At 42.5% G+C, this 23,693-nt stretch overlaps 1 protein-coding gene across 1 annotated transcript in view; it reads right to left on the bottom strand.

Moving 5' to 3' along the window:
* Nucleotides 1–23,693, bottom strand: part of LOC135569069 (butyrophilin subfamily 1 member A1-like) — a gene marked incomplete at its 5' end in the record, with an annotated part of 72,084 nt that overhangs the window by 27,740 nt on the left and 20,651 nt on the right. The window contains 3 exons of the mRNA XM_065015912.1: nt 3,912–3,938; nt 7,104–7,355; nt 11,341–11,598. Coding sequence (XP_064871984.1) covers nt 3,912–3,938; nt 7,104–7,355; nt 11,341–11,598 — 537 coding nt within the window. The remainder of the gene's footprint in view (nt 1–3,911; nt 3,939–7,103; nt 7,356–11,340; nt 11,599–23,693) is intronic.

Genomic DNA, 23,693 nt, shown 5'->3' with positions numbered 1-23,693 from the left:
TCCTCTGGTCTACCCAGTACAGCCAGTAGAGGACTAGTCACCCCTCAGAGCCTGGTTCCACTCTACCCAGTACAGTCAGTAGAGGACTGGTCACCCCTCAGAGCCTGGTTCCTCTGGTCCACCCAGTACAGCCAGTAGAGGACTAGTCACCCCTCAGAGCCTGGTTCTTCTGGTCTACCCAGTACAGCCAGTAGAGGACTAGTCACCCCTCAGAGCCTGGTTCCTCTGGTCTACCAAGTACAGCCAGTAGAGGACTGGTCACCCCTCAGATCCTGGTTCCTCTCTACCCAGTACAGTCAGTAGAGGACTGGTCACCCCTCAGAGCCTGGTTCCTCTGGTCCACCCAGTACAGCCAGTAGAGGACTAGTCACCCCTCAGAGCCTGGTTCCTCTCTACCCAGTACAGTCAGTAGAGGACTGGTCACCCCTCAGAGCCTGGTTCCTCTGGTCCACCCAGTACAGCCAGTAGAGGACTGGTCACCCCTCAGAGCCTGGTTCCTCTGGTCCACCCAGTACAGCCAGTAGAGGACTGGTCACCCCTCAGAGCCTGGTTCCTCTGGTCTACCCAGTACACCCAGTAGAGGACTAGTCACCCCTCAGAGCCTGGTTCCTCTGGTCTACCCAGTACACCCAGTAGAGGACTGGTCACCCCTCAGAGCCTGGTTCCTCTGGTCTACCCAGTACAGCCAGTAGAGGACTGGTCACCCCTCAGAGCCTGGTTCCTCTGGTCTACCCAGTACAGCCATTAGAGGACTGGTCACCCCTCAGAGCCTGGTTCCTCTGGTCTACCCAGTACAGCCAGTAGAGGACTGGTCACCCCTCAGAGCCTGGTTCCTCTGGTCTACCCAGTACAGCCAGTAGAGGACTGGTCACCCCTCAGAGCCTGGTTCCTCTGGTCTACCCAGAACAGCCAGTAGAGGACTAGTCACCCCTCAGAGCCTGGTTCCTCTCTACCATTAAATAATCATTGGCTGCTTTGTGTGATGTATTGTTGTCTCAAACTTCTTGACCTTTGTGCTGTTGTCTGTGCCCAAAAATGTTTGTTTTGTTCTGCTACTACGTTGTTTTGCTACCATGCTGTGTTGCCATGTGTTGCTACCATGCTGTGTTGTCATGTGTTGCTACCATGCTGTGTTGCCATGTGTTGCTACCATGCTGTGTTGTCATGTGTTGCTACCATGCTGTGTTGTCATGTGTTGCTACCATGCTGTGTTGTCATGTGGTGCTACCATGCTGTGTTGCCATGTGTTGCTACCATGCTGTGTTGTCATGTGTTGCTACCATGCTGTGTTGCTACCATGCTGTGTTGCCATGTGTTGCTACCATGTTGTGTTGCTACCATGCTGTGTTGCTACCATGCTGTTGCTACCATGCTGTGTTGCCATGTGTTGCTACCATGTTGTGTTGCTACCATGCTGTGTTGCTACCATGCTGTGTTGCCATGTGTTGCTACCATGCTGTGTTGTCATGTGTTGCTACCATGCTGTGTTGCTACCATGCTGTGTTGCCATGTGTTGCTACCATGTTGTGTTGCTACCATGCTGTGGTGCTACCATGCTGTGTTGCTACCATGCTGTGTTGCTACCATGTTGTGTTGCTACCATGCTGTGTTGTCATGTGTTGATACCGTGCTGTGTTGCTACCATGCTGTGTTGCTACCATGCTGTGTTGTCATGTGTTGCTACCGTGCTGTGTTGCTACCATGCTGTGTTGCTACCATGCTGTGTTGTGCTGTGTTGCTACCATGCTGTGTTGTCATGTGTTGCTACCGTGCTGTGTTGCTACCATGCTGTGTTGGCATGTGTTGCTACCGTGCTGTGTTGCTACCATGCTGTGTTGTCATGTGTTGCTACCATGCTGTGTTGCTACCATGCTGTGTTGCTACCATGCTGTGTTGTCATGTGTTGCTACCATGCTGTGTTGCTACCATGCTGTGTTGTCATGTGTTGCTACCATGCTGTGTTGTCATGTGTTGCTACCATGCTGTGTTGTCATGTGTTGCTACCATGCTGTGTTGCTACCATGCTGTGTTGCCATGTGTTGCTACCATGTTGTGTTGCTACCATGCTGTGTTGCCATGTGTTGCTACCATGCTGTGTTGCTACCATGCTGTGTTGCTACCATACTGTGTTGCTACCGTGCTGTGTTGCTACCATGCTGTGTTGCTACCATGCTGTGTTGCCATGTGTTGCTACCATGTTGTGTTGCTACCATGCTGTGTTGCTACCATGCTGTGTTGCCATGTGTTGCTACCATGCTGTGTTGTCATGTGTTGCTACCATGCTGTGTTGCCATGTGTTGCTACCATGTTGTGTTGCTACCATGCTGTGTTGCTACCATGTTGTGTTGCTACCATGCTGTGTTGCTACCATGCTGTGTTGTCATGTGTTGCTACCGTGCTGTGTTGCTACCATGCTGTGTTGCTACCATGCTGTGTTGTCATGTGTTGCTACCGTGCTGTGTTGCTACCATGCTGTGTTGCTACCATGCTGTGTTGTCATGTGTTGCTACCATGCTGTGTTGTCATGTGTTGCTACCGTGCTGTGTTGCTACCATGCTGTGTTGCTACCATGCTGTGTTGTCATGTGTTGCTACCGTGCTGTGTTGCTACCATGCTGTGTTGCTACCATGCTGTGTTGTCATGTGTTGCTACCATGCTGTGTTGCTACCATGCTGTGTTGCTACCATGCTGTGTTGTCATGTGTTGCTACCATGCTGTGTTGCTACCATGCTGTGTTGCTACCATGCTATGTTGCTACCATGCTGTGTTGCTACCATGCTGTGTTGTCATGTGTTGCTACCATGCTGTGTTGTCATGTGTTGCTACCATGCTGTGTTGTCATGTGTTGCTACCATGCTGTGTTGCTACCATGCTGTGTTGCTACCATGCTGTGTTGCTACCATGCTGTGTTGTCATGTGTTGCTACCATGCTGTGTCGCTACCATGCTGTGTTGTCATGTGTTGCTACCATGCTGTGTCGTCATGTGTTGCTACCATGCTGTGTCGTCATGTGTTGCTACCATGCTGTGTTGTCATGTGTTGCTACCATGCTGTGTTGTCATGTGATGCTACCATGCTGTGTTGTCATGTGTTGCTACCATGTGCTGCTACCATGCTGTGATGCTACCATGCTGTGTTGTCATGTGTTGCTGCCATGCTGTGTTGTCATGTGTTGCTACCATGCTGTGTCGTCATGTGTTGCTGCCATGCTGTGTTGTCATGTGTTGCTACCATGCTGTGCTGTCATGTGGTGCTACCATGCTGTGTTGTCATGTGATGCTACCATGCTGTGCTGTCATGTGTTGCTACCATGCTGTGTTGCTACCATGCTGTGCTGTCATGTGTTGCTACCATGCTGTGTCGTCATGTGTTGCTACCATGCTGTGTTGTCATGTGTTGCTACCATGCTGTGCTGTCATGTGTTGCTAGCATGCTGTGTTTCTACCATGCTGTGCTGTCATGTGTTGCTACCATGCTGTGTCGTCATGTGTTGCTACCATGCTGTGTTGTCATGTGTTGCTGCCATGCTGTGTTGTCATGTGTTGCTACCATGCTGTGTTGTCATGTGTTGCTACCATGCTGTGTTGTCATGTGTTGCTACCATGCTGTGTTGTCATGTGTTGCTACCATGCTGTGTTGTCATGTGTTGCTACCATGCTGTTGTCATGTGTTGCTACCATGCTGTGTTGTCATGTGTTGCTACCATGCTGTGTTGTCATGTGTTGCTACCATGCTGTGTTGTCATGTGTTGCTACCATGCTGTGTTGTCTCTCTTGTCGTGATTTGTACTGAACTGACTTACCTAGTTAAATAAAGTTTAAATATATGAATATACAGTATATATTTAGGAGGGGGGGGGGGTATATTCATTCATCTTGCAATACAGACAGACAGACAGACAGACTACTTACCATATATGATATATCTGCCATATCCACCTGTGGATGATAAGAAGAAAAACAGAGTCAGTTACTTCAGAAAACATCATGTTATTATCAGACCCTGCTGGTACCTCCTCAGAGCCTGGTTCCTCTGGTCTACCCAGTACAGCCAGTAGAGGACTGGTCACCCCTCAGAGCCTGGTTCCTCTCTACCTAGTACAGCCAGTAGAGGACTGGTCACCCCTCAGAGCCTGGTTCCTCTGGTCTACCCAGTACAGTCAGTAGAAGACTGGTCACCCCTCAGAGCCTGGTTCCTCTGGTCTACCCAGTACAAACAGTAGAGGACTGGTCACCCCTCAGAGCCTGGTTCCTCTCTACCCAGTAGAGGACTGGTCACCCCTCAGAGCCTGGTTCCTCTCTACCCAGTACAGCCAGTAGAGGACTGGTCACCCCTCAGAGCCTGGTTCCTCTGGTCTACCCAGTAGAGTCAGTAGAGGACTGGCCACCCCTCAGAGCCTGGTTCCTCTGGTCTACCCAGTACAATCAGTAGAGGACTGGTCACCCCCCAGAGCCTGGTTCCTCTGGTCTACCCAGTTCAGCCAGGAGAGGACTGGTCACCCCTCAGAGCCTGGTTCCTCTCTACCTAGTACAGCCAGTAGAGGACTGGTCACCCCTCAGAGCCTGGTTCCTCTCTACCCAGTACAGCCAGTAGAGGACTGGTCACCCCTCAGAGCCTGGTTCCTCTGGTCTACCAAGTACAGCCAGTAGAGGACTGGTCACCCCTCAGAGCCTGGTTCCTCTGGTCTACCCAGTACAGCCAGTAGAGGACAGGTCACCCCTCAGAGCCTGATTCCTCTCTACCCAGTTCAGCCAGGAGAGGACTGGTCACCCCTCAGAGCCTGGTTCCTCTCTACCCAGTACAGTCAGTAGAGGACTGGTCACCCATCAGAGCCTGGATCCTCTGGTCTACCCATTTCAGCCAGGAGAGGACTGGTCACCCCTCAGAGCCTGGTTCCTCTCTACCCAGTTCAGCCAGGAGAGGACTGGTCACCCCTCAGAGCCTGGTTCCTCTCTACCCAGTACAGCCAGTAGAGGACTGGTCACCCCTCAGAGCCTGGTTCCTCTGGTCTACCCAGTAGAGGACTGGTCACCCCTCAGAGCCTGGTTCCTCTGGTCTACCCAGTACAGTCAGTAGAAGACTGGTCACCCCTCAGAGCCTGGTTCCTCTGGTCTACCCAGTACAAACAGTAGAGGACTGGTCACCCCTCAGAGCCTGGTTCCTCTCTACCCAGTAGAGGACTGGTCACCCCTCAGAGCCTGGTTCCTCTCTACCCAGTACAGCCAGTAGAGGACTGGTCACCCCTCAGAGCCTGGTTCCTCTGGTCTACCCAGTAGAGTCAGTAGAGGACTGGCCACCCCTCAGAGCCTGGTTCCTCTGGTCTACCCAGTACAATCAGTAGAGGACTGGTCACCCCCCAGAGCCTGGTTCCTCTGGTCTACCCAGTTCAGCCAGGAGAGGACTGGTCACCCCTCAGAGCCTGGTTCCTCTCTACCCAGTACAGTCAGTAGAGGACTGGTCACCCATCAGAGCCTGGATCCTCTGGTCTACCCATTTCAGCCAGGAGAGGACTGGTCACCCCTCAGAGCCTGGTTCCTCTCTACCCAGTACAGCCAGTAGAGGACTAGTCACCCCTCAGAGCCTGGTTCCTCTCTACCCAGTTCAGCCAGGAGAGGACTGGTCACCCCTCAGAGCCTGGTTCCTCTCTACCCAGTACAGCCAGTAGAGGACTGGTCACCCCTCAGAGCCTGGTTCCTCTGGTCTACCCAGTAGAGGACTGGTCACCCCTCAGAGCCTGGTTCCTCTGGTCTACCCAGTACAGTCAGTAGAAGACTGGTCACCCCTCAGAGCCTGGTTCCTCTGGTCTACCCAGTACAAACAGTAGAGGACTGGTCACCCCTCAGAGCCTGGTTCCTCTCTACCCAGTAGAGGACTGGTCACCCCTCAGAGCCTGGTTCCTCTCTACCCAGTACAGCCAGTAGAGGACTGGTCACCCCTCAGAGCCTGGTTCCTCTGGTCTACCCAGTAGAGTCAGTAGAGGACTGGCCACCCCTCAGAGCCTGGTTCCTCTGGTCTACCCAGTACAATCAGTAGAGGACTGGTCACCCCCCAGAGCCTGGTTCCTCTGGTCTACCCAGTTCAGCCAGGAGAGGACTGGTCACCCCTCAGAGCCTGGTTCCTCTCTACCCAGTACAGCCAGTAGAGGACTGGTCACCCCTCAGAGCCTGGTTCCTCTGGTCTACCCAGTAGAGGACTGGTCACCCCTCAGAGCCTGGTTCCTCCCTACCCAGCACAGCCAGTAGAGAGGTTCTTATCCAGGTGATAGACTAGATAAGGTTTATATTCCAGTGATATGTAACCAGAGGTAGAGAGGTTCTTACCCAGGTGATAGACTAGATAAGGTTTATATTCCAGTGATATGTAACCAGAGGTAGAGAGGTTCTTACCCAGGTGATAGACTAGATAAGGTTTATATTCCAGTGATATGTAACCAGAGGTAGAGAGGTTGTCGTGGAATTATCAGAATATGTTGGTAACATTTGTAAGATGTTTAATATTCATCAAATGTGTGTAAGTTATTTCTCATAAGAATGTATTTTGTTGTACTATAGTGGTTGGCCATTGGCAGTTATCTGTTCTCTGTCAGGACTAAGTTGCATGGGCCACATGAGAGGGTAGAGGTCAAAGTGTCATCATGTGTAAACATATCTTATACTCCCTAACTTTCCCAGTAGGGAAAGGAGGGGTTGCAGTGTCTGGAATCATTCTATGCTCTCTCTTTGTTGACCTGTAGGGTCACTCTCATATCCGTGAGTTTGTCCAGGAGTTTGTATTTAGAGTGGGTTGTATCTAAATGACAATTTGATATATGCCTGTTGATATGGAGGATTTGGTTTATGGTTCTGGGGTTTGGGAAAGGAGACAAAGCTGAACGATGAATTATGTCTATGCTGTCTGACTATGTGTGTCTTTGCTATTAAAAGGAACTCAGTTGCATTGTGGCTCTCAGAGAATTCACTGGGGAGAATTTATCTGAGAGTCACAGGATTATGATAAGAGCTCATATAATTAAAGATGGACTTTGATAACTAACTCTGACGTGTGTGTGTGGTTTGCTCCCATGATTTGGTAAGAAGAGGACATTTCCACGACAAGGTTCTTACCCAGGTTTTTGACAAGGTCAGGTTCCAGATCCAGTAGAATCCTGTAAAAGTCTAATTTCGCACTTCTTGTGTCTTCTGCTTCTTCTAGGGCCTTGTACAACAGTCTCATCTGTTTCATCTGGTCCTGTCTGGTCATCTCTTTGATACTGATGTCACGGTACAACTTCTCATAGAACAGCTCATGAAGGATGGGCTTCATCTTGGTAACATTCTGAATGAGTTGAACCTTATGGACGTCCACAAATTTGACACCTGAAAAGAGATGTAGAGTTATATACTGTAGAACAAGAGGACATTACTAGTCAGGTTAGATGTAGAGTTATATACTGTAGAACAAGAGGACATTACTAGTCAGGTTAGATGTAGAGGACATTACTAGTCAGGTTAGATGTAGAGGACATTACTAGTCAGGTTAGATGTAGAGGACATTACTAGTCAGGTTAGATGTAGAGGACATTACTAGTCAGGTTAGATGTAGAGGACATTACTAGTCAGGTTAGATGTAGAGGACATTACTAGTCAGGTTAGATGTAGAGGACATTACTAGTCAGGTTAGATGTAGAGTTATATACTGTAGAACAAGAGGACATTACTAGTCAGGTTAGATGTAGAGGACATTACTAGTCAGGTTAGATGTAGAGTTATATACTGTAGAACAAGAGGATATTACTAGTCAGGTTAGATGTAGAGGACATTACTAGTCAGGTTAGATGTAGAGGACATTACTAGTCAGGTTAGATGTAGAGTTATATACTGTAGAACTAGAGGACATTACTAGTCAGGTTAGATGTAGAGTTATATACTGTAGAACAAGAGGACATTACTAGTCAGGTTAGATGTAGAGGACATTACTAGTCAGGTTAGATGTAGAGGACATTACTAGTCAGGTTAGATGTAGAGGACATTACTAGTCAGGTTAGATGTAGAGTTATATACTGTAGAACAAGAGGACATTACTAGTCAGGTTAGATGTAGAGTTATATACTGTAGAACAAGAGGACATTACTAGTCATGTTAGATGTAGAGGACATGACTAGTCAGGTTAGATGTAGAGTTATATACTGTAGAACAGGAGGACATTACTAGTCATGTTAGATGTAGAGGACATGACTAGTCAGGTTAGATGTAGAGGACATGACTAGTCAGGTTAGATGTAGAGTTATATACTGTATAACAAGAGGACATTACTAGTCAGGTTAGATGTAGAGGACATTACTAGTCAGGTTAGATGTAGAGGACATTACTAGTCAGGTTAGATGTAGAGGACATTACTAGTCAGGTTAGATGTTGAGGACATTACTAGTCAGGTTAGATGTAGAGGACATTACTAGTCAGGTTAGATGTAGAGGACATTACTAGTCAGGTGTAGATGTAGAGGACATTACTAGTCAGGTTAGATGTAGTGTTATATACTGTAGATCAAGAGGACATTACTAGTCAGGTTAGATGTAGAGTTATATACTGTAGATCAAGAGGACATTACTAGTCAGGTTAGATGTAGAGGACATTACTAGTCAGGTTAGATGTAGTGTTATATACTGTAGATCAAGAGGACATTACTAGTCAGGTTAGATGTAGTGTTATATACTGTAGATCAAGAGGACATTACTAGTCAGGTTAGATGTAGAGGACATTACTAGTCAGGTTAGATGTAGAGTTATATACTGTAGAACAAGAGGACATTACTAGTCAGGTGTAGATGTAGAGGACATTTCTAGTCAGGTTAGATGTAGAGTTATATACTGTAGAACAAGAGGATATTACTAGTCAGGTTAGATGTAGAGTTATATACTGTAGAACAAGAGGACATTACTAGTCAGGTTAGATGTAGAGTTATATACTGTAGAACAAGAGGATATTACTAGTCAGGTTAGATGTAGAGTTATATACTGTAGAACAAGAGGACATGACTAGTCAGGTTAGATGTAGAGTTATATACTGTAGAACAAGAGGACATTACTAGTCAGGTTAGATGTAGAGGACATTACTAGTCAGGTTAGATGTAGAGGACATTACTAGTCAGGTTAGATGTAGAGGACATTACTAGTCAGGTTAGATGTAGAGGACATGACTAGTCAGGTTAGATGTAGAGTTATATACTGTAGAACAAGAGGACATTACTAGTCAGGTTAGATGTAGAGGACATTACTAGTCAGGTTAGATGTAGAGGACATTACTAGTCAGGTTAGATGTAGAGGGCATTACTAGTCAGGTTAGATGTAGAGTTATATACTGTAGAACAAGAGGACATTACTAGTCAGGTTAGATGTAGAGGACATTACTAGTCAGGTTAGATGTAGAGGACATTACTAGTCAGGTTAGATGTAGAGTTATATACTTATTTTCTTTATGTGAATCATAGGGATTTGGGAATTGTCTGTTCATCTCTAACCCGTTCATTTTAACTGAATGCTCTAGTCAGAATACAGGAAGGCTTTATGAACTCAGCAAAAAAAGAAACTGCCCCTTTTTCAGGACTTCAGGTCTTTCAAAGATAATTAGTAAAAATCCAAATAACTTCACAGATCTTCATTGTAAAGGGTTTAAACACTGTTTCACATGCTTGTTCAATTAACCATAAACAATTAATGAAGATGCACCTGTGGAACGGTCGTTAAGACACTAACAACTTACAGACGGTAGGCAATTAAGGTCACAGTTATGAAAACTTAGGACACTAAAGATACCTTTCAACTGACTCTGAAAAACACCAAAAGAAAGATGCCCAGGGTCCCTGCTCATCTGCATGAACGTGTCTTAGGCATGCTGCAAGGAGGCATGAGGACTGCAGATGTGGCCAGGGCAATAAATTGCAATGTCTGTACTGTGAGACGCCTAAGACAGCGCTACAGGGAGACAGGACGGACAGCTGATCGTCCTCGCAGTGGCAGACCACGTGTTACATCACCTGCACAGGATCGGTACATCCGAACATCACACCTACGGGACAGGTACAGGATGGCAACAACAACTGCCAGAGTTATACCAGGAATGCACAATCCCTCCATCAGTGCTCAGACATGTCTGCAATAGGCTAAGAGAGGCTGGACAGAGGGCTTGTAGGCCTGTTGTAAGGCAGGTCCTCACCAGACATCACTGGCAACAACATCGCCTATGGGCACAAACCCACCGTCGCTGGACCAGACAGGACTGGCAAAAAGTGCTCTTCACTGACGAGTCGCGGTTTTGTCTCATCAGGGGTGATGGTCAGATTTGACCATTTTGTCACATCATCGGACTGAGCTTGTTGTCATTGCAGGTAATCTCAACGCTGTGTGTTACAGGGAAGACATCCTCCTCCCTCATGTAGTACCCTTCCTGCCGGCTCATCCTGACATGACCCTCCAGCATGACAAGGCCACTTGCCATACTCTTCGTTCTGTGTGCGATTCCCTGCAAGACAGGAGTGTCAATGCTCTGCCGTGGTCACCCCTCAGAGCCTGGTTCCTCTGGTCTACCCAGTACAGTCAGTAGAAGACTGGTCACCCCTCAGAGCCTGGTTCCTCTCTACCCAGTAGAGGACTGGTCACCCCTCAGAGCCTGGTTCCTCTCTACCCAGTACAGCCAGTAGAGGACTGGTCACCCCTCAGAGCCTGGTTCCTCTGGTCTACCCAGTAGAGTCAGTAGAGGACTGGCCACCCCTCAGAGCCTGGTTCCTCTGGTCTACCCAGTACAATCAGTAGAGGACTGGTCACCCCCCAGAGCCTGGTTCCTCTGGTCTACCCAGTTCAGCCAGGAGAGGACTGGTCACCCCTCAGAGCCTGGTTCCTCTCTACCCAGTACAGCCAGTAGAGGACTGGTCACCCCTCAGAGCCTGGTTCCTCTGGTCTACCCAGTAGAGGACTGGTCACCCCTCAGAGCCTGGTTCCTCTGGTCTATCCAGCACAGCCAGGAGAGAGGTTCTTATCCAGGTGATAGACTAGATAAGGTTTATATTCCAGTGATATGTAACCAGAGGTAGAGAGGTTCTTACCCAGGTGATAGACTAGATAAGGTTTATATTCCAGTGATATGTAACCAGAGGTAGAGAGGTTCTTACCCAGGTGATAGACTAGATAAGGTTTATATTCCAGTGATAAGTAACCAGAGGTAGAGAGGTTCTTACCCAGGTGATAGACTAGATAAGGTTTATATTCCAGTGATATGTAACCAGAGGTAGAGAGGTTCTTACCCAGGTGATAGACTAGATAAGGTTTATATTCCAGTGATAAGTAACCAGAGGTAGAGAGGTTCTTACCCAGGTCGAAGACAACGTAAGGGTCCTGATTCAGTAGATTCCTGTAAAAGTCTGATTTCACCATTGATGTGTCTTCTGCTTCTTCTAGAGCCTCGTACAACAGTTTCATCTGGTCCAGTTTGGTGCTGGCAGCATGGATCTCAGAGTACATCTCAGAACGGATCAAGCGCTTGTGGTACAAGAAAGATGCTATGGAAATCCCTATGGTAACATTCTGAACGAGGTAATCCTTGTGCTTGCTCACAAACATGGCATCACCTAAACAGATTAGAAAACAGATGTGGAGTTATATAGTGTAGAACAAGAGGACATTACTAGTCAGGTTAGATGTAGAGTTATATAGTGTAGAACAAGAGGACATTACTAGTCAGGTTAGATGTAGAGTTATATACTGTAGAACAAGAGGACATTACTAATCAGGTTAGATGTAGAGTTACATACTGTAGAACAAGAGAACATTACTAGTCAGGTTAGATGTAGAGGACATTACTAGTCAGGTTAGATGTAGAGGACATTACTAGTCAGGTTAGATGTAGAGGGCATTACTAGTCAGGTTAGATGTAGAGTTATATACTGTAGAACAAGAGGACATTACTAGTCAGGTTAGATGTAGAGGACATGACTAGTCAGGTTAGATGTAGAGTTATATACTGTAGAACTAGAGGACATTACTAGTCAGGTTAGATGTAGAGTTATATACTGTAGAACAAGAGGACATTACTAGTCAGGTTAGATGTAGAGGACATTACTAGTCAGGTTAGATGTAGAGGACATTACTAGTCAGGTTAGATGTAGAGGACATTACTAGTCAGGTTAGATGTAGAGGACATGACTAGTCAGGTTAGATGTAGAGGACATTACTAGTCAGGTTAGATGTAGAGGACATTACTAGTCAGGTTAGATGTAGAGGACATTACTAGTCAGGTTAGATGTAGAGGACATTACTAGTCAGGTTAGATGTAGAGGACATGACTAGTCAGGTTAGATGTAGAGGACATGACTAGTCAGGTTAGATGTAGAGGGCATTACTAGTCAGGTTAGATGTAGAGTTATATACTGTAGAACAAGAGGACATGACTAGTCAGGTTAGATGTAGAGGACATTACTAGTCAGGTTAGATGTAGAGGGCATTACTAGTCAGGTTAGATGTAGAGTTATATACTGTAGAACAAGAGGACATTACTAGTCAGGTTAGATGTAGAGGACATTACTAGTCAGGTTAGATGTAGAGGACATTACTAGTCAGGTTAGATGTAGAGGACATTACTAGTCAGGTTAGATGTAGAGGACATGACTAGTCAGGTTAGATGTAGAGGACATGACTAGACAGGTTAGATGTAGAGGGCATTACTAGTCAGGTTAGATGTAGAGTTATATACTGTAGAACAAGAGGACATGACTAGTCAGGTTAGATGTAGAGGACATTACTAGTCAGGTTAGATGTAGAGGGCATTACTAGTCAGGTTAGATGTAGAGTTATATACTGTAGAACAAGAGGACATTACTAGTCAGGTTAGATGTAGAGGACATTACTAGTCAGGTTAGATGTAGAGGACATTACTAGTCAGGTTAGATGTAGAGGACATTACTAGTCAGGTTAGATGTAGAGGACATGACTAGTCAGGTTAGATGTAGAGGACATGACTAGTCAGGTTAGATGTAGAGGGCATTACTAGTCAGGTTAGATGTAGAGTTATATACTGTAGAACAAGAGGACATGACTAGTCAGGTTAGATGTAGAGGACATTACTAGTCAGGTTAGATGTAGAGGGCATTACTAGTCAGGTTAGATGTAGAGTTATATACTGTAGAACAAGAGGACATTACTAGTCAGGTTAGATGTAGAGGACATTACTAGTCAGGTTAGATGTAGAGGACATTACTAGTCAGGTTAGATGTAGAGGACATTACTAGTCAGGTTAGATGTAGAGGACATGACTAGTCAGGTTAGATGTAGAGGACATGACTAGTCAGGTTAGATGTAGAGGGCATTACTAGTCAGGTTAGATGTAGAGTTATATACTGTAGAATAAGAGGACATGACTAGTCAGGTTAGATGTAGAGGACATTACTAGTCAGGTTAGATGTAGAGGGCATTACTAGTCAGGTTAGATGTAGAGTTATATACTGTAGAACAAGAGGACATTACTAGTCAGGTTAGATGTAGAGGACATTACTAGTCAGGTTAGATGTAGAGGACATTACTAGTCAGGTTAGATGTAGAGGACATTACTAGTCAGGTTAGATGTAGAGGACATGACTAGTCAGGTTAGATGTAGAGGACATGACTAGTCAGGTTAGATGTAGAGGGCATTACTAGTCAGGTTAGATGTAGAGTTATATACTGTAGAACAAGAGGACATGACTAGTCAGGTTAGATGTAGAGGACATTACTAGTCAGGTTAGATGTAGAGGGCATTACTAGTCAGGTTAGATGTAGAGTTATATACTGTAGAACAAGAGGACATTACTAGTCAGGTTAGATGTAGAGGACATTACTAGTCAGGTTAGATGTAGAGGACATTACTAGTCAGGTTAGATGTAGAGGACATTACTAGTCAGGTTAGATGTAGAGGACATGACTAGTCAGGTTAGATGTAGAGGACATGACTAGTCAGGTTAGATGTAGAGGGCATTACTAGTCAGGTTAGATGTAGAGTTATATACTGTAGAACAAGAGGACATGACTAGTCAGGTTAGATGTAGAGGACATTACTAGTCAGGTTAGATGTAGAGGGCATTACTAGTCAGGTTAGATGTAGAGTTATATACTGTAGAACAAGAGGACATTACTAGTCAGGTTAGATGTAGAGGACATTACTAGTCAGGTTAGATGTAGAGGACATTACTAGTCAGGTTAGATGTAGAGGACATTACTAGTCAGGTTAGATGTAGAGGACATGACTAGTCAGGTTAGATGTAGAGGACATGACTAGTCAGGTTAGATGTAGAGGGCATTACTAGTCAGGTTAGATGTAGAGTTATATACTGTAGAACAAGAGGACATGACTAGTCAGGTTAGATGTAGAGGACATTACTAGTCAGGTTAGATGTAGAGGGCATTACTAGTCAGGTTAGATGTAGAGTTATATACTGTAGAACAAGAGGACATTACTAGTCAGGTTAGATGTAGAGGACATTACTAGTCAGGTTAGATGTAGAGGACATTACTAGTCAGGTTAGATGTAGAGGACATTACTAGTCAGGTTAGATGTAGAGGACATGACTAGTCAGGTTAGATGTAGAGTTATATACTGTAGAACAAGAGGACATTACTAGTCGGGTAGGATGTAGAGGGCATTACTAGTCAGGTTAGATGTAGAGTTATATACAGTAGAACTAGAGGACATTACTAGTCAGGTTAGATGTAGAGGACATTACTAGTCAGGTTAGATGTAGAGGACATTACTAGTCAGGTTAGATGTAGTTATATACTGTAGAACAAGATGACATTACTAGTCAGGTTAGATGTAGAGTTATATACTGTAGAACAAGAGGACATTACTAGTCAGGTTAGATGTAGAGGACATTACTAGTCAGGTTAGATGTAGAGGACATTACTAGTCAGGTTAGATGTAGAGGACATTACTAGTCAGGCTAGATGTAGAGTTATATACTGTAGAACTAGAGGACATTACTAGTCAGGTTAGATGTAGAGTTATATACTGTAGAACAAGAGGACATTACTAGTCAGGTTAGATGTAGAGGACATTACTAGTCAGGTTAGATGTAGAGGACATTACTAGTCAGGTTAGATGTAGAGTTATATACTGTAGAACAAGAGGACATTACTAGTCAGGTTAGATGTAGAGGACATTACTAGTCAGGTTAGATGTAGAGTTATATACTGTAGAACTAGAGGACATTACTAGTCAGGTTAGATGTAGAGGACATTACTAGTCAGGTTAGATGTAGAGTTATATACTGTAGAACAAGAGGACATTACTAGTCAGGTTAGATGTAGAGGACATTACTAGTCAGGTTAGATGTAGAGTTATATACTGTAGAACTAGAGGACATTACTAGTCAGGTTAGATGTAGAGTTATATACTGTAGAACAAGAGGACATTACTAGTCAGGTTAGATGTAGAGGACATTACTAGTCAGGTTAGATGTAGAGTTATATACTGTAGAACAAGAGGACATTACTAGTCAGGTTAGATGTAGAGGACATTACTAGTCAGGTTAGATGTAGAGGGCATTACTAGTCAGGTTAGATGTAGAGTTATATACTGTAGAACAAGAGGACATTACTAGTCAGGTTAGATGTAGAGGACATTACTAGTCAGGTTAGATGTAGAGTTATATAGTGTAGAACAAGAGGACATTACTAGTCAGGTTAGATGTAGAGTTATATACTGTAGAACAAGAGAACATTACTAGTCAGGTTAGATGTAGAGGACATTACTAGTCAGGTTAGATGTAGAGGACATTACTAGTCAGGTTAGATGTAGAGGGCATTACTAGTCAGGTTAGATGTAGAGTTATATACTGTAGAACAAGAGGACATTACTAGTCAGGTTAGATGTAGAGTTATATACTGTAGAACAAGAGGACATTACTAATCAGGTTAGATGTAGAGTTATATACTGTAGAACAAGAGGACATTACTAATCAGGTTAGATGTAGAGTTACATACTGTAGAACAAGAGAACATTACTAGTCAGGTTAGATGTAGAGGACATTACTAGTCAGGTTAGATGTAGAGGACATTACTAGTCAGGTTAGATGTAGAGGGCATTACTAGTCAGGTTAGATGTAGAGTTATATACTGTAGAACAAGAGGACATTACTAGTCAGGTTAGATGTAGAGGACATTACTAGTCAGGTTAGATGTAGAGGACATTACTAGTCAGGTTAGATGTAGAGGACATTACTAGTCAGGTTAGATGTAGAGGACATGACTAGTCAGGTTAGATGTAGAGGACATGACTAGTCAGGTTAGATGTAGAGGGCATTACTAGTCAGGTTAGATGTAGAGTTATATACTGTAGAACAAGAGGACATGACTAGTCAGGTTAGATGTAGAGGACATTACTAGTCAGGTTAGATGTAGAGGGCATTACTAGTCAGGTTAGATGTAGAGTTATATACTGTAGAACAAGAGGACATTACTAGTCAGGTTAGATGTAGAGGACATTACTAGTCAGGTTAGATGTAGAGGACATTACTAGTCAGGTTAGATGTAGAGGACATGACTAGTCAGGTTAGATGTAGAGGACATGACTAGTCAGGTTAGATGTAGAGGGCATTACTAGTCAGGTTAGATGTAGAGTTATATACTGTAGAACAAGAGGACATGACTAGTCAGGTTAGATGTAGAGGACATTACTAGTCAGGTTAGATGTAGAGGGCATTACTAGTCAGGTTAGATGTAGAGTTATATACTGTAGAACAAGAGGACATTACTAGTCAGGTTAGATGTAGAGGACATTACTAGTCAGGTTAGATGTAGAGTTATATACTGTAGAACAAGAGGACATTACTAGTCAGGTTAGATGTAGAGGACATTACTAGTCAGGTTAGATGTAGAGGGCATTACTAGTCAGGTTAGATGTAGAGTTATATACTGTAGAACAAGAGGACATTACTAGTCAGGTTAGATGTAGAGGACATTACTAGTCAGGTTAGATGTAGAGAGTTATATAGAGGAGGACATTACTAGTCAGGTTAGATGTAGAGTTATATACTGTAGAACAAGAGAACATTACTAGTCAGGTTAGATGTAGAGGACATTACTAGTCAGGTTAGATGTAGAGGACATTACTAGTCAGGTTAGATGTGAGGCATTACTAGTCAGGTTAGATGTAGAGTTATATACTGTAGAACAAGAGGACATTACTAGTCAGGTTAGATGTAGAGTTATATACTGTAGAACAAGAGGACATTACTAATCAGGTTAGATGTAGAGTTATATACTGTAGAACAAGAGGACATTACTAATCAGGTTAGATGTAGAGTTACATACTGTAGAACAAGAGAACATTACTAGTCAGGTTAGATGTAGAGGACATTACTAGTCAGGTTAGATGTAGAGGACATTACTAGTCAGGTTAGATGTAGAGGACATTACTAGTCAGGTTAGATGTAGAGTTATATACTGTAGAACAAGAGGACATTACTAGTCAGGTTAGATGTAGAGGACATTACTAGTCAGGTTAGATGTAGAGGACATTACTAGTCAGGTTAGATGTAGAGGACATTACTAGTCAGGTTAGATGTGAGGACATGACTAGTCAGGTTAGATGTAGAGTGACATGACTAGTCAGGTTAGATGTAGAGGGCATTACTAGTCAGGTTAGATGTAGAGTTATATACTGTAGAACAAGAGGACATTACTAGTCAGGTTAGATGTAGAGGACATTACTAGTCAGGTTAGATGTAGAGGGCATTACTAGTCAGGTTAGATGTAGAGTTATATACTGTAGAACAAGAGGACATTACTAGTCAGGTTAGATGTAGAGGACATTACTAGTCAGGTTAGATGTAGAGGACATTACTAGTCAGGTTAGATGTAGAGGACATGACTAGTCAGGTTAGATGTAGAGGGACATGACTAGTCAGGTTAGATGTAGAGGGCATTACTAGTCAGGTTAGATGTAGAGTTATATACTGTAGAACAAGAGGACATGACTAGTCAGGTTAGATGTAGAGGACATTACTAGTCAGGTTAGATGTAGAGGACATTACTAGTCAGGTTAGATGTAGAGTTATATACTGTAGAACAAGAGGACATTACTAGTCAGGTAAGATGTAGAGGACATTACTAGTCAGGTTAGATGTAGAGGACATTACTAGTCAGGTTAGATGTAGAGGACATTACTAGTCAGGTTAGATGTAGAGGACATGACTAGTCAGGTTAGATGTAGAGGACATGACTAGTCAGGTTAGATGTAGAGGACATTACTAGTCAGGTTAGATGTAGAGTTATATACTGTAGAACAAGAGGACATGACTAGTCAGGTTAGATGTAGAGGACATTACTAGTCAGGTTAGATGTAGAGGGCATTACTAGTCAGGTTAGATGTAGAGTTATATACTGTAGAACAAGAGGACATTACTAGTCAGGTTAGATGTGAGACATTACTAGTCAGGTTAGATGTAGAGGACATTACTAGTAGGTTAGATGTAGAGGGACATTACTAGTCAGGTTAGATGTAGAGACATGACTAGTCAGGTTAGATGTAGAGGCATTACTAGTCAGGTTAGATGTAGAGTTATATACTGTAGAACAGAGGACATGACTAGTCAGGTTAGATGTAGAGGACATTACTAGTCAGGTTAGATGTAGAGGACATTACTAGTCAGGTTAGATGTAGAGGTTATATACTGTAGAACAAGAGGACATTACTAGTCAGGTTAGATGTAGAGGACATTACTAGTCAGGTTAGAACAAGAGGACATTACTAGTCAGGTTAGATGTAGAGGACATTACTAGTCAGGTTAGATGTAGAGGACATGACTAGTCAGGTTAGATGTAGAGTTATATACTGTAGAACAAGAGGACATTACTAGTCAGGTAGGATGTAGAGGCATTACTAGTCAGGTTAGATGTAGAGTTATATACAGTAGAACTAGAGGACATTACTAGTCAGGTTAGATGTAGAGGACATTACTAGTCAGGTTAGATGTAGAGGACATTACTAGTCAGGTTAGATGTAGAGTTATATACTGTAGAACAAGAGACATTACTAGTCAGGTTAGATGTAGAGTTATATACTAGTAGAACAAGAGGACATTACTAGTCAGGTTAGATGTAGAGGACATTACTAGTCAGGTTAGATGTAGAGGACATTACTAGTCAGGTTAGATGTAGAGGACATTACTAGTCAGGCTAGTGTAGAGTTATATACTGTAGAACTAGAGGACATTACTAGTCAGGTTAGATGTAGAGTTATATACTGTAGAACAAGAGGACATTACTAGTCAGGTTAGATGTAGAGGACATTACTAGTCAGGTTAGATGTAGAGGACATTACTAGTCAGGTTAGATGTAGAGTTATATACTGTAGAACAAGAGGACATTACTAGTCAGGTTAGATGTAGAGGACATTACTAGTCAGGTTAGATGTAGAGTTATATACTGTAGAACAGAGGACATTACTAGTCAGGTTAGATGTAGAGGACATTACTAGTCAGGTTAGATGTAGAGTTATATACTGTAGAACAAGAGGACATTACTAGTCAGGTTAGATGTAGAGGACATTACTAGTCAGGTTAGATGTAGAGTTATATACTGTAGAACTAGAGGACATTACTAGTCAGGTTAGATGTAGAGTTATATACTGTAGAACAAGAGGACATTACTAGTCAGGTTAGATGTAGAGGACATTACTAGTCAGGTTAGATGTAGAGTTATATACTGTAGAACAAGAGGACATTACTAGTCAGGTTAGATGTAGAGGACATTACTAGTCAGGTTAGATGTAGAGTTATATAGTGTAGAACAAGAGGACATTACTAGTCAGGTTAGATGTAGAGTTATATACTGTAGAACTAGAGGACATTACTAGTCAGGTTAGATGTAGAGTTATATACTGTAGAACAAGAGAACATTACTAGTCAGGTTAGATGTAGAGGACATTACTAGTCAGGTTAGATGTAGAGGACATTACTAGTCAGGTTAGATGTAGAGGGCATTACTAGTCAGGTTAGATGTAGAGTTATATACTGTAGAACAAGAGGACATGACTAGTCAGGTTAGATGTAGAGGACATTACTAGTCAGGTTAGATGTAGAGGGCATTACTAGTCAGGTTAGATGTAGAGTTATATACTGTAGAACAAGAGGACATTACTAGTCAGGTAGGATGTAGAGGGCATTACTAGTCAGGTTAGATGTAGAGTTATATACAGTAGAACTAGAGGACATTACTAGTCAGGTTAGATGTAGAGGACATTACTAGTCAGGTTAGATGTAGAGGACATTACTAGTCAGGTTAGATGTAGAGTTATATACTGTAGAACAAGATGACATTACTAGTCAGGTTAGATGTAGAGTTATATACTGTAGAACAAGAGGACATTACTAGTCAGGTTAGATGTAGAGGACATTACTAGTCAGGTTAGATGTAGAGGACATTACTAGTCAGGTTAGATGTAGAGGACATTACTAGTCAGGCTAGATGTAGAGTTATATACTGTAGAACTAGAGGACATTACTAGTCAGGTTAGATGTAGAGTTATATACTGTAGAACAAGAGGACATTACTAGTCAGGTTAGATGTAGAGGACATTACTAGTCAGGTTAGATGTAGAGGACATTACTAGTCAGGTTAGATGTAGAGTTATATACTGTAGAACAAGAGGACATTACTAGTCAGGTTAGATGTAGAGGACATTACTAGTCAGGTTAGATGTAGAGTTATATACTGTAGAACTAGAGGACATTACTAGTCAGGTTAGATGTAGAGGACATTACTAGTCAGGTTAGATGTAGAGTTATATACTGTAGAACAAGAGGACATTACTAGTCAGGTTAGATGTAGAGGACATTACTAGTCAGGTTAGATGTAGAGTTATATACTGTAGAACTAGAGGACATTACTAGTCAGGTTAGATGTAGAGTTATATACTGTAGAACAAGAGGACATTACTAGTCAGGTTAGATGTAGAGGACATTACTAGTCAGGTTAGATGTAGAGTTATATACTGTAGAACAAGAGGACATTACTAGTCAGGTTAGATGTAGAGACATTACTAGTCAGGTTAGATGTAGAGTTATATACTGTAGAACAAGAGGACATTACTAGTCAGGTTAGATGTAGAGGACATTACTAGTCAGGTTAGATGTAGAGTTATATACTGTAGAACAAGAGGACATTACTAGTCAGGTTAGATGTAGAGGACATTACTAGTCAGGTTAGATGTAGAGTTATATACTGTAGAACTAGAGGACATTACTAGTCAGGTTAGATGTAGAGTTATATACTGTAGAACAAGAGGATATTACTAGTCAGGTTAGATGTAGAGTTATATACTGTAGAACAAGAGGACATTACTAGTCAGGTTAGATGTAGAGTTATATACTGTAGAACAAGAGGACATTACTAGTCAGGTTAGATGTAAAGTTATATACTGTAGAACAAGAGGACATTACTAGTCAGGTTAGATGTAGAGTTATATACTGTAGAACAAGAGGACATTACTAGTCAGGTTAGATGTAGAGGACATTACTAGTCAGGTTAGATGTAGAGGACATTACTAGTCAGGTTAGATGTAGAGTTATATACTGTAGAACAAGAGGACATTACTAGTCAGGTTAGATGTAGAGGACATTACTAGTCAGGTTAGATGTAGAGTTATATACTGTAGAACTAGAGGACATTACTAGTCAGGTTAGATGTAGAGGACATTACTAGTCAGGTTAGATGTAGAGTTATATACTGTAGAACAAGAGGACATTACTAGTCAGGTTAGATGTAGAGGACATTACTAGTCAGGTTAGATGTAGAGTTATATACTGTAGAACTAGAGGACATTACTAGTCAGGTTAGATGTAGAGTTATATACTGTAGAACAAGAGGACATTACTAGTCAGGTTAGATGTAGAGGACATTACTAGTCAGGTTAGATGTAGAGTTATATACTGTAAACAAGAGGACATTACTAGTCAGGTTAGATGTAGAGGACATTACTAGTCAGGTTAGATGTAGAGTTATATAGTGTAGAACAAGAGGACATTACTAGTCAGGTTAGATGTAGAGTTATATACTGTAGAACTAGAGGACATTACTAGTCAGGTTAGATGTAGAGTTATATACTGTAGAACAAGAGAACATTACTAGTCAGGTTAGATGTAGAGGACATTACTAGTCAGGTTAGATGTAGAGGACATTACTAGTCAGGTTAGATGTAGAGGGCATTACTAGTCAGGTTAGATGTAGAGTTATATACTGTAGAACAAGAGGACATGACTAGTCAGGTTAGATGTAGAGGACATTACTAGTCAGGTTAGATGTAGAGGGCATTACTAGTCAGGTTAGATGTAGAGTTATATACTGTAGAACAAGAGGACATTACTAGTCAGGTTAGATGTAGAGGACATTACTAGTCAGGTTAGATGTAGAGGACATTACTAGTCAGGTTAGATGTAGAGGACATTACTAGTCAGGTTAGATGTAGAGGACATGACTAGTCAGGTTAGATGTAGAGTTATATACTGTAGAACAAGAGGACATTACTAGTCAGGTAGATGTAGAGGGCATTACTAGTCAGGTTAGATGTAGAGTTATATACAGTAGAACTAGAGGACATTACTAGTCAGGTTAGATGTAGAGGACATTACTAGTCAGGTTAGATGTAGAGGACATTACTAGTCAGGTTAGATGTAGAGTTATATACTGTAGAACAAGATGACATTACTAGTCAGGTTAGATGTAGAGTTATATACTGTAGAACAAGAGGACATTACTAGTCAGGTTAGATGTAGAGGACATTACTAGTCAGGTTAGATGTAGAGGACATTACTAGTCAGGTTAGATGTAGAGGACATTACTAGTCAGGCTAGATGTAGAGTTATATACTGTAGAACTAGAGGACATTACTAGTCAGGTTAGATGTAGAGTTATATACTGTAGAACAAGAGGACATTACTAGTCAGGTTAGATGTAGAGGACATTACTAGTCAGGTTAGATGTAGAGGACATTACTAGTCAGGTTAGATGTAGAGTTATATACTGTAGAACAAGAGGACATTACTAGTCAGGTTAGATGTAGAGGACATTACTAGTCAGGTTAGATGTAGAGTTATATACTGTAGAACTAGAGGACATTACTAGTCAGGTTAGATGTAGAGGACATTACTAGTCAGGTTAGATGTAGAGTTATATACTGTAGAACAAGAGGACATTACTAGTCAGGTTAGATGTAGAGGACATTACTAGTCAGGTTAGATGTAGAGTTATATACTGTAGAACTAGAGGACATTACTAGTCAGGTTAGATGTAGAGTTATATACTGTAGAACAAGAGGACATTACTAGTCAGGTTAGATGTAGAGGACATTACTAGTCAGGTTAGATGTAGAGGACATTACTAGTCAGGTTAGATGTAGAGTTATATACTGTAGAACAAGAGGACATTACTAGTCAGGTTAGATGTAGAGGACATTACTAGTCAGGTTAGATGTAGAGTTATATACTGTAGAACTAGAGGACATTACTAGTCAGGTTAGATGTAGAGGACATTACTAGTCAGGTTAGATGTAGAGTTATATACTGTAGAACAAGAGGACATTACTAGTCAGGTTAGATGTAGAGGACATTACTAGTCAGGTTAGATGTAGAGTTATATACTGTAGAACTAGAGGACATTACTAGTCAGGTTAGATGTAGAGTTATATACTGTCAGAACA

The sequence above is a fragment of the Oncorhynchus nerka genome, unplaced genomic scaffold (assembly GCF_034236695.1).
Source record: "Oncorhynchus nerka isolate Pitt River unplaced genomic scaffold, Oner_Uvic_2.0 unplaced_scaffold_1219, whole genome shotgun sequence".
Classification (NCBI taxonomy): domain Eukaryota; kingdom Metazoa; phylum Chordata; class Actinopteri; order Salmoniformes; family Salmonidae; genus Oncorhynchus; species Oncorhynchus nerka.
Note: the sequence above shows the minus strand (reverse complement) of the source record. Positions and strands in the feature narration are given on the sequence as shown.